A 16,476-nucleotide genomic window follows, 5' to 3' on the forward strand; every position below is an offset into this window, starting at 1 on the left:
GGGTGCGGATCCGACCGAACCCTTTTACACGAGCCGCACACCGCTGACCACATAAATCACATGTGCCAAATATCGAGATATGTAGACACCTGAAGGGACCGTGTTCGCGAAGAGAATGTCAAAGCGAAGATGATCTGAGAGAATGAGATGGGGGACTGAAGGGGAAGACGGGAAGCCAAAGGGGGGTAGGAAGGTAGATGTACACACCACAGGGTGGAACTATACCGACAGGCTCAGTGACGGATGACCGCAGTTGTATAATTTTGAAGAGTCGAGCCATGTCTGATTCGCATTCAAATCCACTGGTCGTGTTGAAGCGTCCCAATCCTGCTGCAAGTCCAACCACTCACTGCTCGTAGGTACTTGGGTATGTGCTGCACGCACAGTACAGCCTTGCTTATTAGTCGGCTCTCCGCCGGCTCTAGCTCGGTCCACAACCCACTTAAATCATGTGGTGCCACTAATCCAGAATGGAATTTTTTTTAAAGACTTTACAAAGTTGAGGCTGTCGCTGCGAAACTTCACACCCACTGTTATCGCTTTTTGCACTCTTCCTCTCGTCTTCCCCCCCCACAGAGTCCGGTATCTAGGGACTTGTCTTGTTATAACCTCTGCAATCATGTCCGACGAGGTTTACGATGGTGCCATTGGCATCGATCTGGGTGCGCTACCTTTTTTTCGGGCCTCGCTCACCGTTGTTCTGCGCACACTGACGCTGACGATGTGAAATAGGTACCACGTACTCTTGCGTTGCCAACTACGAGGGCAGCAATGTCGAAATCAGTATGTCTATTCGCTTCTCACCCTGTCACCAGTTTTTTCTTGGTCGGTTCTAACAATCGACAACAGTTGCCAACGAGCAGGGTTCCTTCACGACTCCCTCCTTCGTTTCCTTCACCGATGAGGAGCGTCTTATTGGTGAGGCCGCAAAGAACCAGGCCGCAATGAACCCTGCCAACACCGTCTTCGATGTCAAGTGAGTTGGGTGAAGAAATACAAAATCATCAGCAAAAATGCTAATAACGGGCGCAGGCGGTTGATCGGACGACGATTCGATGACCCTACAGTCAAGAAGGATATCGAGTCGTGGCCATTCAAGGTCGTCGACCAGGGTGGAAACCCCATGGTCCAGGTCGAGTACCTGAAGGAGACCAAGACTTTCTCTCCCCAGGAAATCTCGTCCATGGTCCTGATGAAGGTATGATCTCGGCTTCAAGAAGCTGTTATGTGATGATGTTCTAACAAACCGCGCAGATGAAGGAGGTTGCCGAGACCAAGCTCGGTAAGAAGGTCCAGAAGGCTGTCATCACTGTCCCTGCCTACTTCAACGACAACCAGAGACAGGCTACCAAGGATGCCGGTGCCATTGCTGGTCTCAACGTTCTCCGTATCATCAACGAACCTACCGCTGCCGCCATCGCTTACGGTCTCGGCTCCGGCAAGAGCGACAAGGAGCGAAATGTCCTGATCTACGATCTTGGTGGTGGTACTTTCGATGTGTCTCTCCTGAACATCCAGGGCGGTGTTTTCACCGTCAAGGCAACTGCCGGTGACACTCACTTGGGTGGTCAAGATTTCGATACCAACCTCCTCGACCACTTCAAGAAGGAGTTCCAGCGAAAGACCAAGAAGGACCTCTCTGGCGACGCCCGAGCCCTCCGAAGACTCCGTACCGCTTGCGAGCGTGCCAAGAGAACCCTGTCCAACGGTACCCAGACCACCATCGAAATCGACTCGCTCTTCGACGGTGAGGACTTCAACGCCCAGATCACCCGTGCCCGTTTCGAGGATCTGAACGCCAAGGCCTTCAACGGCACTCTCGAGCCTGTCCAGCAGGTCCTCAAGGATGCCAACATCGACAAGTCCAAGGTCGACGAGATCGTCCTTGTCGGTGGTTCCACCCGTATCCCTCGCATTCAGAAGCTCCTGAGCGACTTCTTCGATGGCAAGAAGTTGGAGAAGGTACGTCTTTTGAAATTTGTCTGACCGTGTTCACGTGATTTTCTGACAGGCTTGTAGAGCATCAACCCTGACGAGGCTGTTGCCTACGGTGCTGCCGTCCAGGCTGGTATCCTCTCTGGCAAGGCCACTTCTGCTGAAACCGCCGATCTCCTCCTGCTCGATGTCGTCCCTCTCTCCCTCGGTGTCGCCATGGAAGGTAACATCTTTGCTCCTGTCGTTCCACGCGGTAACACTGTTCCATGTCTCAAGAAGAGGTGAGTACCCATGCAAGTTGTTTCTGGAGCCTCCCCTGTTGCTATTTAGCTCTTCCTATTCATCCTTCATCTCCGTTCCTGTTGGACGTCATCGACCAATGCTAACATTTTGTTCCACAGAACTTTCACTACGGTGGTCGACGTGAGTTATCTTCCAGGTTGTTGACTCGACCTGATCTCTTATTAATCTTTCTACAGAATCAACAAACTGTTCAATTCCCTGTCTACCAGGGGGAGCGTGTAAATTGCGAGGTGAATTTTTCAGCTCCTCGTCGCTATCCAAAGCTAACATCTTGCAGGATAACACTTCTCTGGGAGAGTTTACCTTGGCTCCAATCCCCCCGATGCGAGCAGGGTGAAGCATCCCCTACCTGGTTGTCGTAAACAGTCACTGACAAATTTCACAGAGAAGCTGCTTTGGAGGTTGTTTTCGAAGTCGATGTCAACGGTATCTTGAAAGTTACCGCCACCGAGAAATCTTCCGGCCGAACCGCCAACATCACCATCTCAAATGCTGTTGGAAAGCTCTCTACGGCAGAGATTGAGCAAATGGTTGACGGTCAGTGGTGTCTGCCTTCTTTCTCTACGTACGGTTTACTGACTGTTTTTCAGACGCTGCCAAATTCAAGACCAGCGACGAAGCTTTCACCAAGAAATTCGAGGCCAAGCAGCAACTCGAGTCTTACATTGGCCGCGTGGAGGAACTCATCTCCGACCCCGGCTTGTCGATGAAGATGAAGCGCGGCAACAAGGCCAAGATCGAGGAGGCCCTCTCCGACGCCATGCAGCAGCTCGAGGTCGAGGACTCGAGCCCCGAGGACCTCAAGAAGAAGGAACTGGCCCTCAAGAGAGCCATGACCAAGGCCATGGCCACCCGATAGAGGACAAGCAAAGAAAAGACATGGGTCTTTTTCTCCCAGGTGTTTTCCGTTCCCGCCGAATTTGCTTTTTCCTCTCAACAACTCGCAAACGCCGAAAATCTCGACCTGTCCCTCTCGCGATCGAACTTCATCTCACAACCGCTTACGAAAAACACGTGCATTGCAATTTTGCAGAACCGTGGCTGGCCGGCCGTCCATCCGTTCTGGACATCTAGCTAGCTAGCTGCGTCGGAAGAGTCGAGCTCTTGCCACCCCGGTCCACCCCCTCGCACACACACGGGGATCGGGGACCCGGGACGGCTTGACACTTCCACAAAAAGATTGACTAGGGAAGGAAAAGTTGTCAATTCATGTCAGATAGAGAGTGACTGGGGCGGGGCGAAGGGTTATTTTCTTTTCCTTTGGCCCTCTATCAATCACTAGGAAAGCCAGAATGACACGAAGTTTTTCTTAATCCCTCACTCACCCAAATGTAATTCGATACGAAAGTGCATCAGAGCGCCGTTAACGTGTATTCGATCAACGCCATGGGTTCACGAGCCACCATAGGTTTCCTTAAGGATTCGACTTCGGTAGCTTTGCTTTCTACCTAAGGTAAGGTACTTCCAGGATGGCTACTGCAGACGGAGAAAAGGCGTAGAGGAAAGACCTAGATGCATTCGGGTCTCTCTTCGTACATCACATTTCCATACAACCTAAGGCAAAACTTCTCTCATCTTTTACTCGATTACAACAAATGCTATCGTACAATTCCACTAAGCTGCAAGCTTGTTATCGGACAACATCTAATCACTTTTCTCGTTAGACCTTGCAATCTCCTGCGGATCCCCTACCGCTGCGACACCCTTCTGTTGTCCTCGTTGAACATCCACTCCTTCTGGACCCACAGGCCACCCCGAAACAACCTCACCGGTATGTTTATCAATGTATTCAACCGGGCCACATATCCTGTCGACCTTCCACACCCCCAATCCTCGGCTGCCGACAACTCGACTCAAAGTGGGAACAAGTCCATCATCGCCAAAATCCATGTCGTCAAGATTGATGTGCTGGCGGTGTGTGAAGATGTTCGTCATCACCAGCTCTGCGGGTGGCATATTAAAGGCAATTGAAAAACTAAAATTGGACACAGACGGTGTTGTGTTCTCCAAACGCCAGGCGGATAGGGGAGCAACCACAAAAACGTCTGTTTTTTCCTTATGAATCGTCAATCGCTCAATAAGAGAAGGGTTGCAGGTCGGCATGTGTTGCATCAACAAGAAGACGAGCTCGGATTGAGGGAAACCCATCATCGGAACAGTGGAGATGTTGAGACTATTGTTTGTGTAAGGATGACGTGGTTCGGTGCCCAGGAGAAAATTTGGTGGAGGGTAAGTCTTCCACCAAAACACTTCAATGTTGTGTGCATCGGAATGCGTATTCACGATGGACTGGGTGAGAAGAGATGGTATAGAGAGTTGAGTAGGGACGATTCCACCTTGGTGGTAGATCCCCATCAGTATTGCGAGGGAAGAATTGAAGAGTATCCACGTCGTCCAAAAGATCCGCCTCCAGAGAGCGCTGGAAGGTATGCGGACACATGTGAGCAATAGCGGAATCGCCGGTAAGAGAAAGCGTGGTTCTTGGTGTGGGACTTGGCTGAGGAGAAGAGTTCCAGCTGTCGCAGACGCGAGGCGTACATTGCTGAGCATTGTTTTGAGGATCCGTAGATTGAAGGGGTAGGCGGATACAATCAGAAGAATAAGGGCTGGCCCAAGCAGCTGTGGCAGATTGACCAAAAGATGTTGGTAATGTGGGTGTAAGCCGTGCTGAGCCAGATTGCTAGTCCGAGTATTGTACAAGACATTATTAAGAGGTGTTATTACAGGAGCATGACGGACGTGGTCGTACAAAGCTCGAAAGGATCTGGTCGATGCAGCGTCGGAATAGTATGCAGTGTCGATGGCCACGGCTGCCAGAGTCCAGAAGGCGCCAGAAAGAATAAGGGCAAAAAGACAAAAAGGTCTTGTAAACATCAGGGTCCGGCATCAACAGTCTTCAGGCGGAAGGCTTACCTATTCAGAAAATGTGGCAACATTTGAATGCCGGGTATCACGATGAAAGTTGGAAACGTAATTCGGTTGAAGGTGCCGAAGACGACAAGAAAGCCCAGCACGACGCAGGAAGCAATTGCTGATCGTTTCTGTCCCGATCGTCAGTTCCCCTGGCGAATGATAGCTAAGCAGAAGACCTACGTTTTCACCCACGATCCTCTCGATAACCACCAGGCTCCACAGGACCAGCAGCGTCTCGATGGAGTTGGAAAAGGTATGGGTCTGAAATGTCCATGTCACGTACGAAGAGCACACGAGAAGAACTGCTTCTGGACGGTGCCGCGGGGACCGGACCAAATCGTGAACGGCCCAATCTTCTAGCACAAAACTGAGCACAAACATGACCAAGCGCAGTGTGTAGTATATGATGTTCGGGCTGACCAAGCCGTCTTCCTCCTGAGCCCAAATCCATTTCAGCAATGCCATGGGCAAGCCGTAGACCGGCCATAGTGGGAAAACACTGCGGATGGGGCGGTCTGAATCCCACTCCCATGTCTTATGGCTGGGATACGGGAACAGGTAGCCTGACACCGGATGAGTATAGTGCTTCAGAGCGTGAGCGCCAACACATACCAGCAATAGGTTCCGGACCCTGAAAGATCTCGTCAGGGTGGAGGTAGCTCGGACGTAGAGCAAAGTAAACGCGAACAAAAAGCAGAAGGAGGTACACCAGGCGCCACATGCTTGTCGCATTCACCTTGGCTGAGAAGCCCTTGACTCTTTCATTGTCTTGTATGCGTGGGAGCTTCTGCAGATTCTTTTCAAACTCATTCTCAGCTACGAAAAGGTGAATTGTGTCGAAGCGCGTCCGAGGACGCGACTGTCCAGTTGCGATGGGGACGAAGAGGAAGATAGGACAAAGGTAAGGGGTTTGGTGGGAAAGAATATGAGGCGATAACACCGAAGGAATGACAATAACAACAAGGGCGAAGAGGGTCGAGGGAAACAAAGGAATAGTTCGCGTTTGATTGAGAAGGTGAGATTGTCCGTCCGTTTCCAGAGTCTGACCAACTTTCGATTTCGGTGTCGAGTGCAAAAGCGCGATACGGAATTGGGGCAGGTGATGTCAGAAACAGGTCACGTGAGGCAGTGCCGGAACAAGGTCCAACTAGGAGGTATGTTGCAGATGACCGCAGACAGGAAGTGAAGGAAGCCTTGTGATATGAGTGTGGACTGGGTCATCTGTGAACAGAGGCAAACGATTGCTCCGTTTCAATGGGCATGACTCTCTGCATGGCGTTTGACACCGACCCTCAGAACAGGGCAGATTGAGGTGACCCGGACACATGAAGAGGAGCATTGGAGGTCAAATTGAGCAAATGTTCAATTCTCGCTTTCACAGTAGTTCCAGAGTCTCGCAACAGGGAACAATAGATTGTATATCACACAAGCAGCACAATAGGTGAACAACAGCAAGTGACGACGAGGCTGCGGGGGTTTGTAAATAATGTAGCCACTTCTCGAGGCTGCCAAGCGCCACTCAGTCAGTGCCTGAAGGCGTGATGTGCTCTGCGGAGTGAAGGCTTCCTTGAGGTTGTTCAGTCGATTACCAACTGCTGCTGCACTTTCACTGTCTATTCACCGTGACATTATTCTCTGCCGGATTCGCGCATTCTTTGTGCCTGGCTCTCCGAATATTAATCTCTTCTCTTCTTCCATCCTCCCATCCTCCATCTCCATCACCAATCGTCACGGAACAACCTCTACCAACTCTCGATCTCAGTCTTCTACTCAGCGTTCGCAATCATCAATATGACTCCCAAACCACTTACGCTCCAGAGCTCTGATGGAGAAGACATCTTCGTCGGTATGTGTTTGAGGCCCGCCTCGGTGGTGCGCCATGGTGCTGATTCTCCGCAGAGCGCGAAGTTGCCGAACGATCCATCCTGATAAAGAACATGGTCACCGATCTTGGTGAAGAAGCCATGGAAGAACCCATCCCCATTCCCAACGTCAATGCCGCCGTCCTGAAGAAAGTCATCGAATGGTGCCATCACCACAAGCACGACCCCCCCTCCACCAACGAGGACGATTCCGACTCGCGCAAGAAGACTACGGACATTGAGGAGTGGGATCAGAAGTTCATGCAGGTCGATCAAGAAATGCTGTTTGAGATCATTCTGGTATTGCCGATGCCAGCACTCACCCGCAGCTCGTCGCGCTGACTGAAATTTAGGCCGCAAACTATCTTGACATCAAGGCTTTGCTCGACGTTGGGTGTAAGACGGTCGCCAACATGATCAAGGGCAAGTCTCCCGAGGAGATCCGGAAAACATTCAACATCCAGAATGACTTCACACCCGAGGAAGAAGATCAAATTCGACGGGAAAACGAGTGGGCTGAGGAGTAAGTGTCTTTTCCCCCCATGCTCTTCTGGGGTATCTTGGACTGACCCCGATGACAGTCGCTGAAGCGTCTGATGCTACACACTTCAAGCAACGATATTCGGACATGCTCGATGGCGTTTATGGTTCCAGTCAGCATGCATGCACGTGGAGTTCAAATGGGATAGTGATACTGGATGTGGGACAGTTTTACGTGCCTCTCATATGCAGGAGGTTAGCGTTTCACCTTAGACTGCTGCAAAGATGGCACGGTCATAAAAACAAGTTGATGATTGTACCATCCTGCTAGATAGATAGCTGGCTTGCTCGTTGAGACAAGGGGTTCTGTCCAACCCGAGCAAAACATGGCTATTGCTGCATTGTTAACCGCGCACCATCCATACTTCAGCAATGAACAAGATTATTACATACTTTGCATGGAGGACCTGAGGACGACCTACAGCCTAGACGGTGAAACCACAGCAGAACAGTAGAAACAGAGTAATCTGGGTCATTGATTTTTGATTTTGATTTTCGTTGCGCACTAACTAACCACGACAGACGGTACGTACTACGTGGAATGGCCAAGATCCGGGAGAATGACGTGCTTCAGAGCGTGCCATTCTTGCAAAGTACCCTTTTTTTGAATTGATGCTTCGCAAGCATGTTGAGTTGAAAAATAAGGCATTTCCCCTCGAGCGTCCCTGAGCAAGCCAACGCAACCCCTTGATTCAGATCGGAGTGCATGGCATCCTTTCACGTTGCCACTACTTCATCAACAACACAACCTCCTCCCTCGTAGCGGATCGACTCCGTCCGGCGAATCCCGTATGTGAAGCGTTTCTTGAACCGGGATAAGTCGACCGATGGAAAATGGGCGAGTCGTCTAGATTCCGAGTCTAGTCTTGCGCCAGTGCCTCCTCTTGGCGTTGTATCTGCGGAAAGGAACCACAAGTCAGTATTCAGTTCTTGGAAGAATGGTAATCCGGGGGCGATGCGTGTGGTTTTTTGGGGAAAGAGAGAAGATCCATCTCGAGTTCACTCTGAGCGTCGAAACCCCCCTATCTGTGCATGTGTGCTCTTGAAACAATTTATCCATCAAGGGGGGTTGTCAAGATGCTTCTTTCCACCTCAAAAAGATCACAGCGTGGATCAAGCCAGTGAAAAAAGAGAGCCCCCAATGTAGTAAAATTTACGAGCCTGATGCCGCCTGCTCCGAGATGATGTGGGAAAAGTATAGCGTCGGAAGCAAAAAACAACAAGATCGAGGGCAATGGTGTGTATGCAATGCATGCTGGGGGAAGAAGAGTCTAACCTGATGGTGTTGCCGGTTCTCAGACGGATCCATTGAGGGATAGGTCGGTTCTGCTTCTGCGCTTTGGCGAGCTTCTGCTTCGTGCGGAAGGACTTGTGGCTCTGTTCATCACACAAAAGATAATATTGTCAGTCAGTCGGTCATCAGTCACGGTTTGGTCTCTTGAGACGGGGTAGATCCCAACAAGCCCCAAGATCCTTTTTGGTCGATCGTTGTGCGCTTCACACGGCGTTGATCGGAAGGACTTCTGACTGATGGTTGCAGTGGAGGGAGATCTGGGAGGTGCTTCGACGTACCGGCATCTTGACGATTGTCTATGCGATGACGAGACTTGCGGTGGTGGTGTTGTTGTTGGGTTGAAAGGAAAGGTATTGTCTGTTCCCGCGAACAAAACGCCTGCGCCCTAGTGGAGGGCAGGTACAGCGCTTGGGAATTTGCGTGCGTCTTGGCGTTTTGCCAAGAGTGAGCCTTAGCCTTGAGCCTTTGAGCCCGAGCCTGGTCGGTTCGGGTTGCTGACATAACAATGCCTTGGGCCGGGCTGCCTGTACAGTTTGTATGTGTGATATAGCCGTAGCCCGAGAGTCAACCGCCCGAGCCGATCCCGCAGTCTCTTGCGCTTATAGGAGGAGCGTCAAGTGCATGCTTCCGAGGCTCAACTAACTAACAATTTACGAGTAGAGGGCGCCTAATAACGGTACTCGACTGCACTCCGACTTCGCCCTGAGCATACCCCAAACGGTTTCTGTACTTTCCAGCACCAGTGTTGCTCCCACCCAAGTTTCTAGCTTTGCCTTTTATTGCCTCCTTGCAGTGGTGTCTCGTCGGAGCAAGGAACCCTCTTCGACGTTCGGATCGCATTGGGCCTCAGGTTGCAGAGAAACATGTCGTCGAAGCTGAGGATCCTCGTGCCCGTCAAGCGGGTCATTGACTATGCTGTACGTTTTTATTACTACCGTACTCACCATTGTACTTGCACGACACAACCTCATACTCCGCCCGGTGAACTTCAAAATACATTCTATCGAACAAATCCTGCCTAGGTCTGGGATCTGAGCTAACATGCGTGTTCTTCACCACAGGTCAAGCCACGAGTAAAGTCGGACCGGACGGGGGTCGAAACGGCCAACGTCAAACACTCGCTCAACCCGTTTGACGAACTCTCGATCGAAGAAGCGGTGCGCCTGCGAGAGCGCAAAGTTGCCGTCGACGACATCCTGGCCGTGTCGGCGGGCCCTGCGAAATGCGCAGACACGCTCCGGACCGCCATGGCCATGGGTGCGGACCGCAGCATCCACGTCGACGTGCCCGAGGACAAGCCGCTGGAACCGCTGGGCGTGGCCAAGCTGCTCAAGGCCATCGCGGAAAAGGAACAGAGTAACCTCATCTTCGTGGGGAAGCAGGCCATCGACGACGACGCCGGCCAGACGGGACAGATGCTCGCGGGGCTCCTGAACTGGCCGCAGGCCACGCAGGCGAGCAAGGTCGAGATCACCGGAGAGGGCGAGGTCACCGTCACCAAGGAGGTCGACGGTGGCGTCGAGACGCTTAAGGCGAAGCTGCCCATGGTCATCACGACGGATCTGAGGCTCAACGAGCCCCGCTACGCCAGTCTGCCGAACATCATGAAGGCCAAGAAGAAGAAGCTCGAGAAGAAGACCCTGGCCGACTATGGCGTCGACGCCACCCCGCGCTTGAAGACCGTCAAGGTCGAAGAACCGCCTGCGAGACAAGGCGGCGGCAAGGTCGACGACGTCGACGGTATGATTAATAAGTTGAAGGAGCTGGGCGCAATATAGATGCTGTACACAATAAAAAAAACAAACGAAAAACGAAAACCAAAAGCAAACAGCTCCTTCTTTCTTCAAAAGAGAAAAACAACAACAACCACATGAGCTGTAATTTACCTTGTCTCGTCGCATCCGACCAACATCGATGATTGTGGATGGGGGTCCCTTGGTTCCTAAGCTGGCTGGCTGCTGGATGAATCCACGTACCCAGTCAGCTACAAAAATAGCTCCGTTTCCAACCCAAATACACCCATATATGTGTGTGTAGATAGTATGAATGTCTCATGAGAAAAAAATGCATTGACCAGGTTCAGGTATTGATGATCCTCGTTACTAGAGTCTACTACTTGGAACTTTGAGCTGGTAGTAACCCACTGTTGGTACGGACAACACGCCGAAACCCTGAGACCATCATTCCCCAGTCCACGCCTTTTCTTTTGAAAGCCATGTATGCATGCCTGATGCATTCCATCCCTCCGTTTCTGATTGAGATTAGCTCGGTTTATGAGTCTTTCCCATTGACCAAACATGACGGGGAAAAAGTAACTCCATTCGCTATGCTATGCTGGATAACCCGGTGACAAAAGCACACCCATCTCCCTCCAGTTCCCTCATCAACCAGCTGTAACAAGTGCTAGTTGCGGTGTTCGAGTCCAGTTGTTTTTGTTTGTTTTTGTGTGTATTGAGGGTAAGACAGTTCGAGTAATCACAAGGTGCCAAAGTAGAGAAAAAGGGTTGAGTATGTGTCCTCGACATCTCGAGGCTTGAATGACGCTTCACACAGTACCGGCGATGGTCAGATCTCGAATCTCCGAAAGAACCTGTTCGACACGGTTGTCCAGGTCTCCACGGGCGTATTGATCTCGAGTATCAGGATCCAAGTATTGCTGAACTTGCGCCATACGACTATATGCTTCGGCGCAGAATCTGAGTTGGATCTTGACAAGCGCTTCAAAACTGGGATCGAGGTAAGGTACACGCAGGTCGATGAGTTGGGGTAATTCGGTAAAAAGTTGTTCGTTGAGTTGCTCGTAAGCTTGCTTGGCCATTTCGGCTTCTCTTTCTGCTCGTGGCAGTTTTGTCACATCTTTGTCTGGCTTTTCCACCAGTTTCTTGACTTTGGCACGTATTGCGTCGTAGTCGAGGAGTTTGTTGTTGCGTTTTTTGATACATTCGTTGATGTCGGGGAAGTAGGCGCAGAAGCGAGAAATTGGTTCGAGGACTGTGGTCCTTGAAGGCCAAAATGTCAGTATGTCACAGAACTTAGAAGGCCTCGTGCGGAAGATACCGGTATGGTCCGTCAAGAGCTTTGATTGTTTCCGCGTCCAAATCTTCGACGGCCTGCTTGTATGATCGCGAAACTCCATCTTTTGTACCAGCGTCGCCGTAAAATGCGTCGATCGTCTCGGCAATTCTCATTTGTGATGCCGTCATTGCTGTAGCGCACCATTGTCAGTGTCTAGACGGCGGCTTCGGATTGCCGTCATTCCAATCTTACCTCGCAGGCTGTCCAGATATCCCTTCGCTTCTTTCTGCAGTCGGTTCGCTGCCGCTTCCATCGTTCTGTATCGTCTGTTGCCTGCGTCAGCCATAGACGCTCTGAACTCACATCAGTCAAGATGCGCTTACCTTTCTTCGACTTCGTAGTCTCGATCGTTTGTTCTTTCGACGTGTCCTGATAGACATTGTTAGATTGAATTTCAGTGGACTTTCAGCTCAACCTCACCCGTCTTCATCATGACCTGGGTCGTTGCCCGGTTCACGTTCTTCTTGAACCCCGCCCACGACATATTGAGGCTTGCTTCGTCGTCTGATGTAGTTGTCCAGGTGTGATTGGAAACGAAGCTGGAACTCGAAAACGGTTTCCTTTGCCGCGGGTCCTTCGTCGAGGATGTCGAGGACTGGTCTCAAGTTGGGCATGTCCTCCCGGAATTCATGCAACTTGTCCCACATGGAGGCCGTCCAGGCAGCCAAGTCTTCACGTGACTCATTCATGGTGACGTGTTGCGCTAAGAGAGGAATGTTTAGCGAAGCGGCGCTAGTGAGAGAAGGTTTAGCGAGCCCCCCCTGTGAGGAAGGCGGTGAGCCACGACCCAGCGATTCTGCCGCACCTCAATTGACTACATGTCTCGCCGGGGCTGCTATTGTCGTCCACCATGCTTATTGTCATTGTATCTCAGGCCAGTGCATCACAGGAAATCCCCCGTGACAAACGAAACAGTGTTGTGACTTGCTATTGATGTCGGCCCTATGCTATACAACACCAATCTAGAGAAGGTTGTCCACCACTTCTTTTCAAGCCTTATTGTTCTCTACAATTGCCTCCAATAGCAGCCTGATAGACGCCCATGGAGACTCACCTTTTCCGTATGGGAGGTGACAGTATTGGTTGACAACAGGAGCTCAATCAGTCTGACTGTGGCTCCACAGACAATGAGAGCGTCTGCACCCGTTGATATCAATGAACCGCTTATAGCCATAGCCTGGTATTGCAGAGGGGATTCGCGACGGTAGGAGACTGAAGCACAGCGTATATGCAGCAGAAAGGGTATCACACCGTGCCAACAGGCCCTTGTGCAGGACTTTACAGCCTCCCGTAGTAGCTGCACCACTGGTCTTTCTCGAACCTGTAGTTCGACACACTTTCCTTGAGCTCTCCGTTCAGCGCTAGAGTCAAATCTTACAGAATACGGCCAATTGGCTCTTCAGTCAGATTCATCACCCAGAACCTCCTTACATACGAGGCACTTGTCCGTATCTACCTTGTTCATGATTATAGTATGTCTGTTACTTAGTTCTTTATTCATGAAGAGGCCTTGTTGCCTCTATACAAACATCTCACATTTCGCACCTAGGATGAATGGGAGGCTTTCAAATCAGTTACATAATGATCCAGAACTTTGAGTCCTTGGATACCCTAAACTAAGTTCACCAGAAAACCTGGGCTGTTGTAAAGCTACAAAAAGCATAATGATATGATCACCCCCCGAAAGATTCAAAGTCGCCCAGAAAGACCTTTCCGTGTGCGTAGCGTGCACCACCTTTTGCTGCAGTTGCTGATGGGCAGGGTCAATATATCGAACCAGTGCTCAGTCACTACCTCCCCAGGAACTTTTGGTAAACTGAATCACTTTGTGTTGACTCGAGTAATGACAACGGCCGCAGATCGAGAAGTTCTCGTGAAATCCGAAAGCAGGGGCTAAACATAAAATCAAGATTGACGCAAAGGGAACTCGTGAGACTCTTGGTGACTGACTGGAACAGGAACGGTACTGAGGTTGTTGTCGGAGTTCAAAATATAACAGATGTTGAAGCAATGAAGATGACGCGAAACAGAAAATGACGACGTCATGAGTGCGGCATCTTGGAGAGGAAGCGAATAGAAACAATTCGTGAAGACTGAACGTATCGCTCCCTACATAGTTTCCCATCTTGAACTATAAGGCGTCCGAAATTCGTAAGGTAGCAGGAGATACCTGCTACAAAATGATGCGGTGAAGAGCATCCTATATTGTTGAGGAACAATGTCGACGTTGGTTGAGACAGGAGATAGGGGGCGAATAACAATATTGGAGCTTGCAGTAAGTCGTCCCAGACGTACAAGAAGTTCAAGGCTGATGCGCATAGAAGTTCGTGGAGGTCATATCAAGAGGCTGCGCCACGCCTTGCTGATACATCCCTGTGACACTCATTGACAACGAATCTTGTGGATTGTCGTGAAATTCATGGTACTGCAACGTGTCCGTCAAAAGAATGCCGCCACCGGCGAGTCTGCTGTCCATCTCCTGCGCAGCCTGCCCGAAATATGCGAGTGCTGATTCAGGAGCACCTGCCATCACATGTGGATGAAAACCAAACACGCGGTCAGGAGGTTCGGGTCCCATATTTGGCATCATCCCCATCCATTGCTGCATACCCAGCGGCTGATGGCATGTTCGAATGTATGGCATCATATGCATCATATCCATAGCCGGCGACTGAACCTTGTGCTCTTGCTCGCAGTCTTTGGTGGGCAGAGACTGTGCCATTACCGGTGCTGATTGTGAGTCGTCTATTGTGTTGACTCTATGATCTTCTGTCATTTGGGCCTTTAGCAGGTCCTCCCGTTGACACCCAGGCTTACGCATGGCAGAAGGTGAACGGTATGGAAGCTCCTGAACCATCCGTCTGCCGATCGACGCGGATGGCTTTGACGAACGATGGACGCTAGATCGATGTGTCGATGAGGACTCAGTAACCACTGTATCTCGCTTCCGATATTTGGGCGGCTTGCTCTCGAAATGAATCTGGTCAAGAGGAGAATCGTGTGTAGATGAGATGGGTGTAAAGACACCATCACAATTGAGTTGTTGCGTTTCTTCCTCTGACCCATCCAATGACTCTGTCTGTAGAGCCGTACCCTGCAACAAAAAGCTTCGCTCAGGATCCTCGCTATCGACCTCGGCATATGACGATCTGGCAGTGTGCGCATAGTTATTGAGAAAGACTAATGCGTCGCCGTCTGAACTTGTTAGACCAGTATCCGGCACGAGATTGTCGCTTGGACTCACCTATCTCACCAGCTTCATACTGTTCCATCAGATCTCGAGCTCTACATACTTGCTCGATAATATCCCAAACACCCTCCTTCAAATCGGGCTTTCGGGAATCGAGGCAATCTAGGAGATCGGCAGACGTCACAAATTGTGCATTGTGCGGGTCCGGCGGGTTTGTGATAACCTCGAGTGGAGTGGAAGTGAGCAGATGAACTAACAGACTTGTTCGATCTATCGTCAATTAGCCGTAAAGCTTGTGTGTGATGATGATGATGAAGGAACCTCACCGTCACGGCCTATGTGATCGGGCTCCTTGTGAGGAACACCTTATACAGAGTCAAACAAGGTAACTTGAACTTATTGTCAACCAAGAGAACTTACTAGTAGGCCAGTAAGGCGGTCGAGTGCGCTCAGGGTTCCGTTCCTCACTTCGGGGTACGCCACCGTTGTAAGGGTGGGTTGATTGCTGGTCTCATCAACATGGACGTCTGACTAAAGTCGAAAAATCCAGATGAAGCTCACCTTTCTAGGATGAATGCGCTTTATCCACATTTTGGCAATGATCCGGCATGCGACTTGCTGCATGGCCACGAATGCCTCCTTGAACCAGCGTTGAAGTTGATCATGATCGTCTACTCGGATTTGAAGTGCACGGCCTTCATTGACAACTCTCAGCTTGCGCTCACCCCTCTGACCTGTGTTATCGACTGCTTCTCTGCTGTCGATAGTGCTGGCGCGATGACGCTTCATAGGTCGCTGGAAAGGATATGTTATGGAAGCGGCGGCCAAATCATTAACTCGGTCACGTATGGGCTTCTTTCCTTTCCACCGCCGGGTGCTCCATGAATGTGGAAATCCTATATCCGTTAGCCTGTGAATAAAATATTTGTGGTACGCATACGCGGAGAGGCGCGGAGGGATGTTCCGTCCAGGTAATGCGAAAAGTTATCGACTGCATCACCCAAGATTGCAATACTATCCTCCCTCAAGTCTGTAGAAGCTATGATCTCTGGAAACCCACATTCGCCTGGGACAAGGGCTATGAAAGTCTCACAGCCTTCTACAAGCTTTTTGATCTGATTCTGAAACAAATTAGCTCAGACACTGTGGAGCACTTTCGGTTCGCGAGCCTACAAGGACATATCTCTGCTTAGCTTCCTTGGTGAGTCTAGAGAGCTCTGAATGCAAAGCAAACTCTTCCATCTTGGGTGGCATGAGGTCGGAGGATGGTGTGGCGTTTGTTTCAGCGGCCATTATGTGCTGGGAAAGTAATGCCCATACCCGAATGAGGCAAAATGGGCCAGAAGCTCAGACTAACTGGAATT

General features: G+C 50.6%; 6 protein-coding genes across 6 annotated transcripts; 3 read left to right on the forward strand and 3 right to left on the reverse strand.

Moving 5' to 3' along the window:
• Window positions 1–619: 619 nt before the first annotated feature.
• On the forward strand, window positions 620–3,097 carry PV08_01038 (hsp75-like protein; the record flags this gene model as incomplete). Its single annotated transcript, XM_016375403.1, has 11 exons — window positions 620–662; window positions 733–783; window positions 850–976; window positions 1,033–1,198; window positions 1,255–1,962; window positions 2,020–2,216; window positions 2,337–2,358; window positions 2,415–2,468; window positions 2,516–2,571; window positions 2,624–2,775; window positions 2,829–3,097. The coding sequence occupies 11 exons, from the start codon at window positions 620–622 to the stop codon at window positions 3,095–3,097; spliced, it is 1,845 nt and encodes a 614-aa protein (XP_016240679.1).
• A 785-nt stretch (window positions 3,098–3,882) lies between these two features.
• On the reverse strand, window positions 3,883–5,872 carry PV08_01039 (uncharacterized protein; the record flags this gene model as incomplete). Its single annotated transcript, XM_016375404.1, has 4 exons — window positions 3,883–5,101; window positions 5,152–5,279; window positions 5,332–5,714; window positions 5,764–5,872. The coding sequence occupies 4 exons, from the start codon at window positions 5,870–5,872 to the stop codon at window positions 3,883–3,885; spliced, it is 1,839 nt and encodes a 612-aa protein (XP_016240680.1).
• Window positions 5,873–6,942: 1,070 nt separating this feature from the next.
• PV08_01040 (E3 ubiquitin ligase complex SCF subunit sconC) lies at window positions 6,943–7,540 on the forward strand (the record flags this gene model as incomplete). Its single annotated transcript, XM_016375405.1, has 3 exons — window positions 6,943–6,997; window positions 7,051–7,313; window positions 7,367–7,540. 3 exons carry the CDS (start codon window positions 6,943–6,945, stop codon window positions 7,538–7,540), a joined length of 492 nt encoding a protein of 163 aa, XP_016240681.1.
• Window positions 7,541–9,710: 2,170 nt separating this feature from the next.
• Window positions 9,711–10,625, forward strand: PV08_01041 (uncharacterized protein; the record flags this gene model as incomplete). Its single annotated transcript, XM_016375406.1, has 2 exons — window positions 9,711–9,764; window positions 9,909–10,625. 2 exons carry the CDS (start codon window positions 9,711–9,713, stop codon window positions 10,623–10,625), a joined length of 771 nt encoding a protein of 256 aa, XP_016240682.1.
• Window positions 10,626–11,392: 767 nt separating this feature from the next.
• PV08_01042 (protein hob3) lies at window positions 11,393–12,611 on the reverse strand (the record flags this gene model as incomplete). The annotated part of the gene is made up of 5 exons (XM_016375407.1): window positions 11,393–11,846; window positions 11,905–12,052; window positions 12,115–12,188; window positions 12,246–12,291; window positions 12,359–12,611. 5 exons carry the CDS (start codon window positions 12,609–12,611, stop codon window positions 11,393–11,395), a joined length of 975 nt encoding a protein of 324 aa, XP_016240683.1.
• A 1,613-nt stretch (window positions 12,612–14,224) lies between these two features.
• PV08_01043 (uncharacterized protein) lies at window positions 14,225–16,405 on the reverse strand (the record flags this gene model as incomplete). The annotated part of the gene is made up of 7 exons (XM_016375408.1): window positions 14,225–15,117; window positions 15,167–15,382; window positions 15,439–15,477; window positions 15,533–15,617; window positions 15,674–16,008; window positions 16,053–16,233; window positions 16,286–16,405. 7 exons carry the CDS (start codon window positions 16,403–16,405, stop codon window positions 14,225–14,227), a joined length of 1,869 nt encoding a protein of 622 aa, XP_016240684.1.
• Window positions 16,406–16,476: the final 71 nt, after the last annotated feature.

This window comes from Exophiala spinifera (assembly GCF_000836115.1).
Source record: "Exophiala spinifera strain CBS 89968 unplaced genomic scaffold supercont1.1, whole genome shotgun sequence".
Classification (NCBI taxonomy): domain Eukaryota; kingdom Fungi; phylum Ascomycota; class Eurotiomycetes; order Chaetothyriales; family Herpotrichiellaceae; genus Exophiala; species Exophiala spinifera.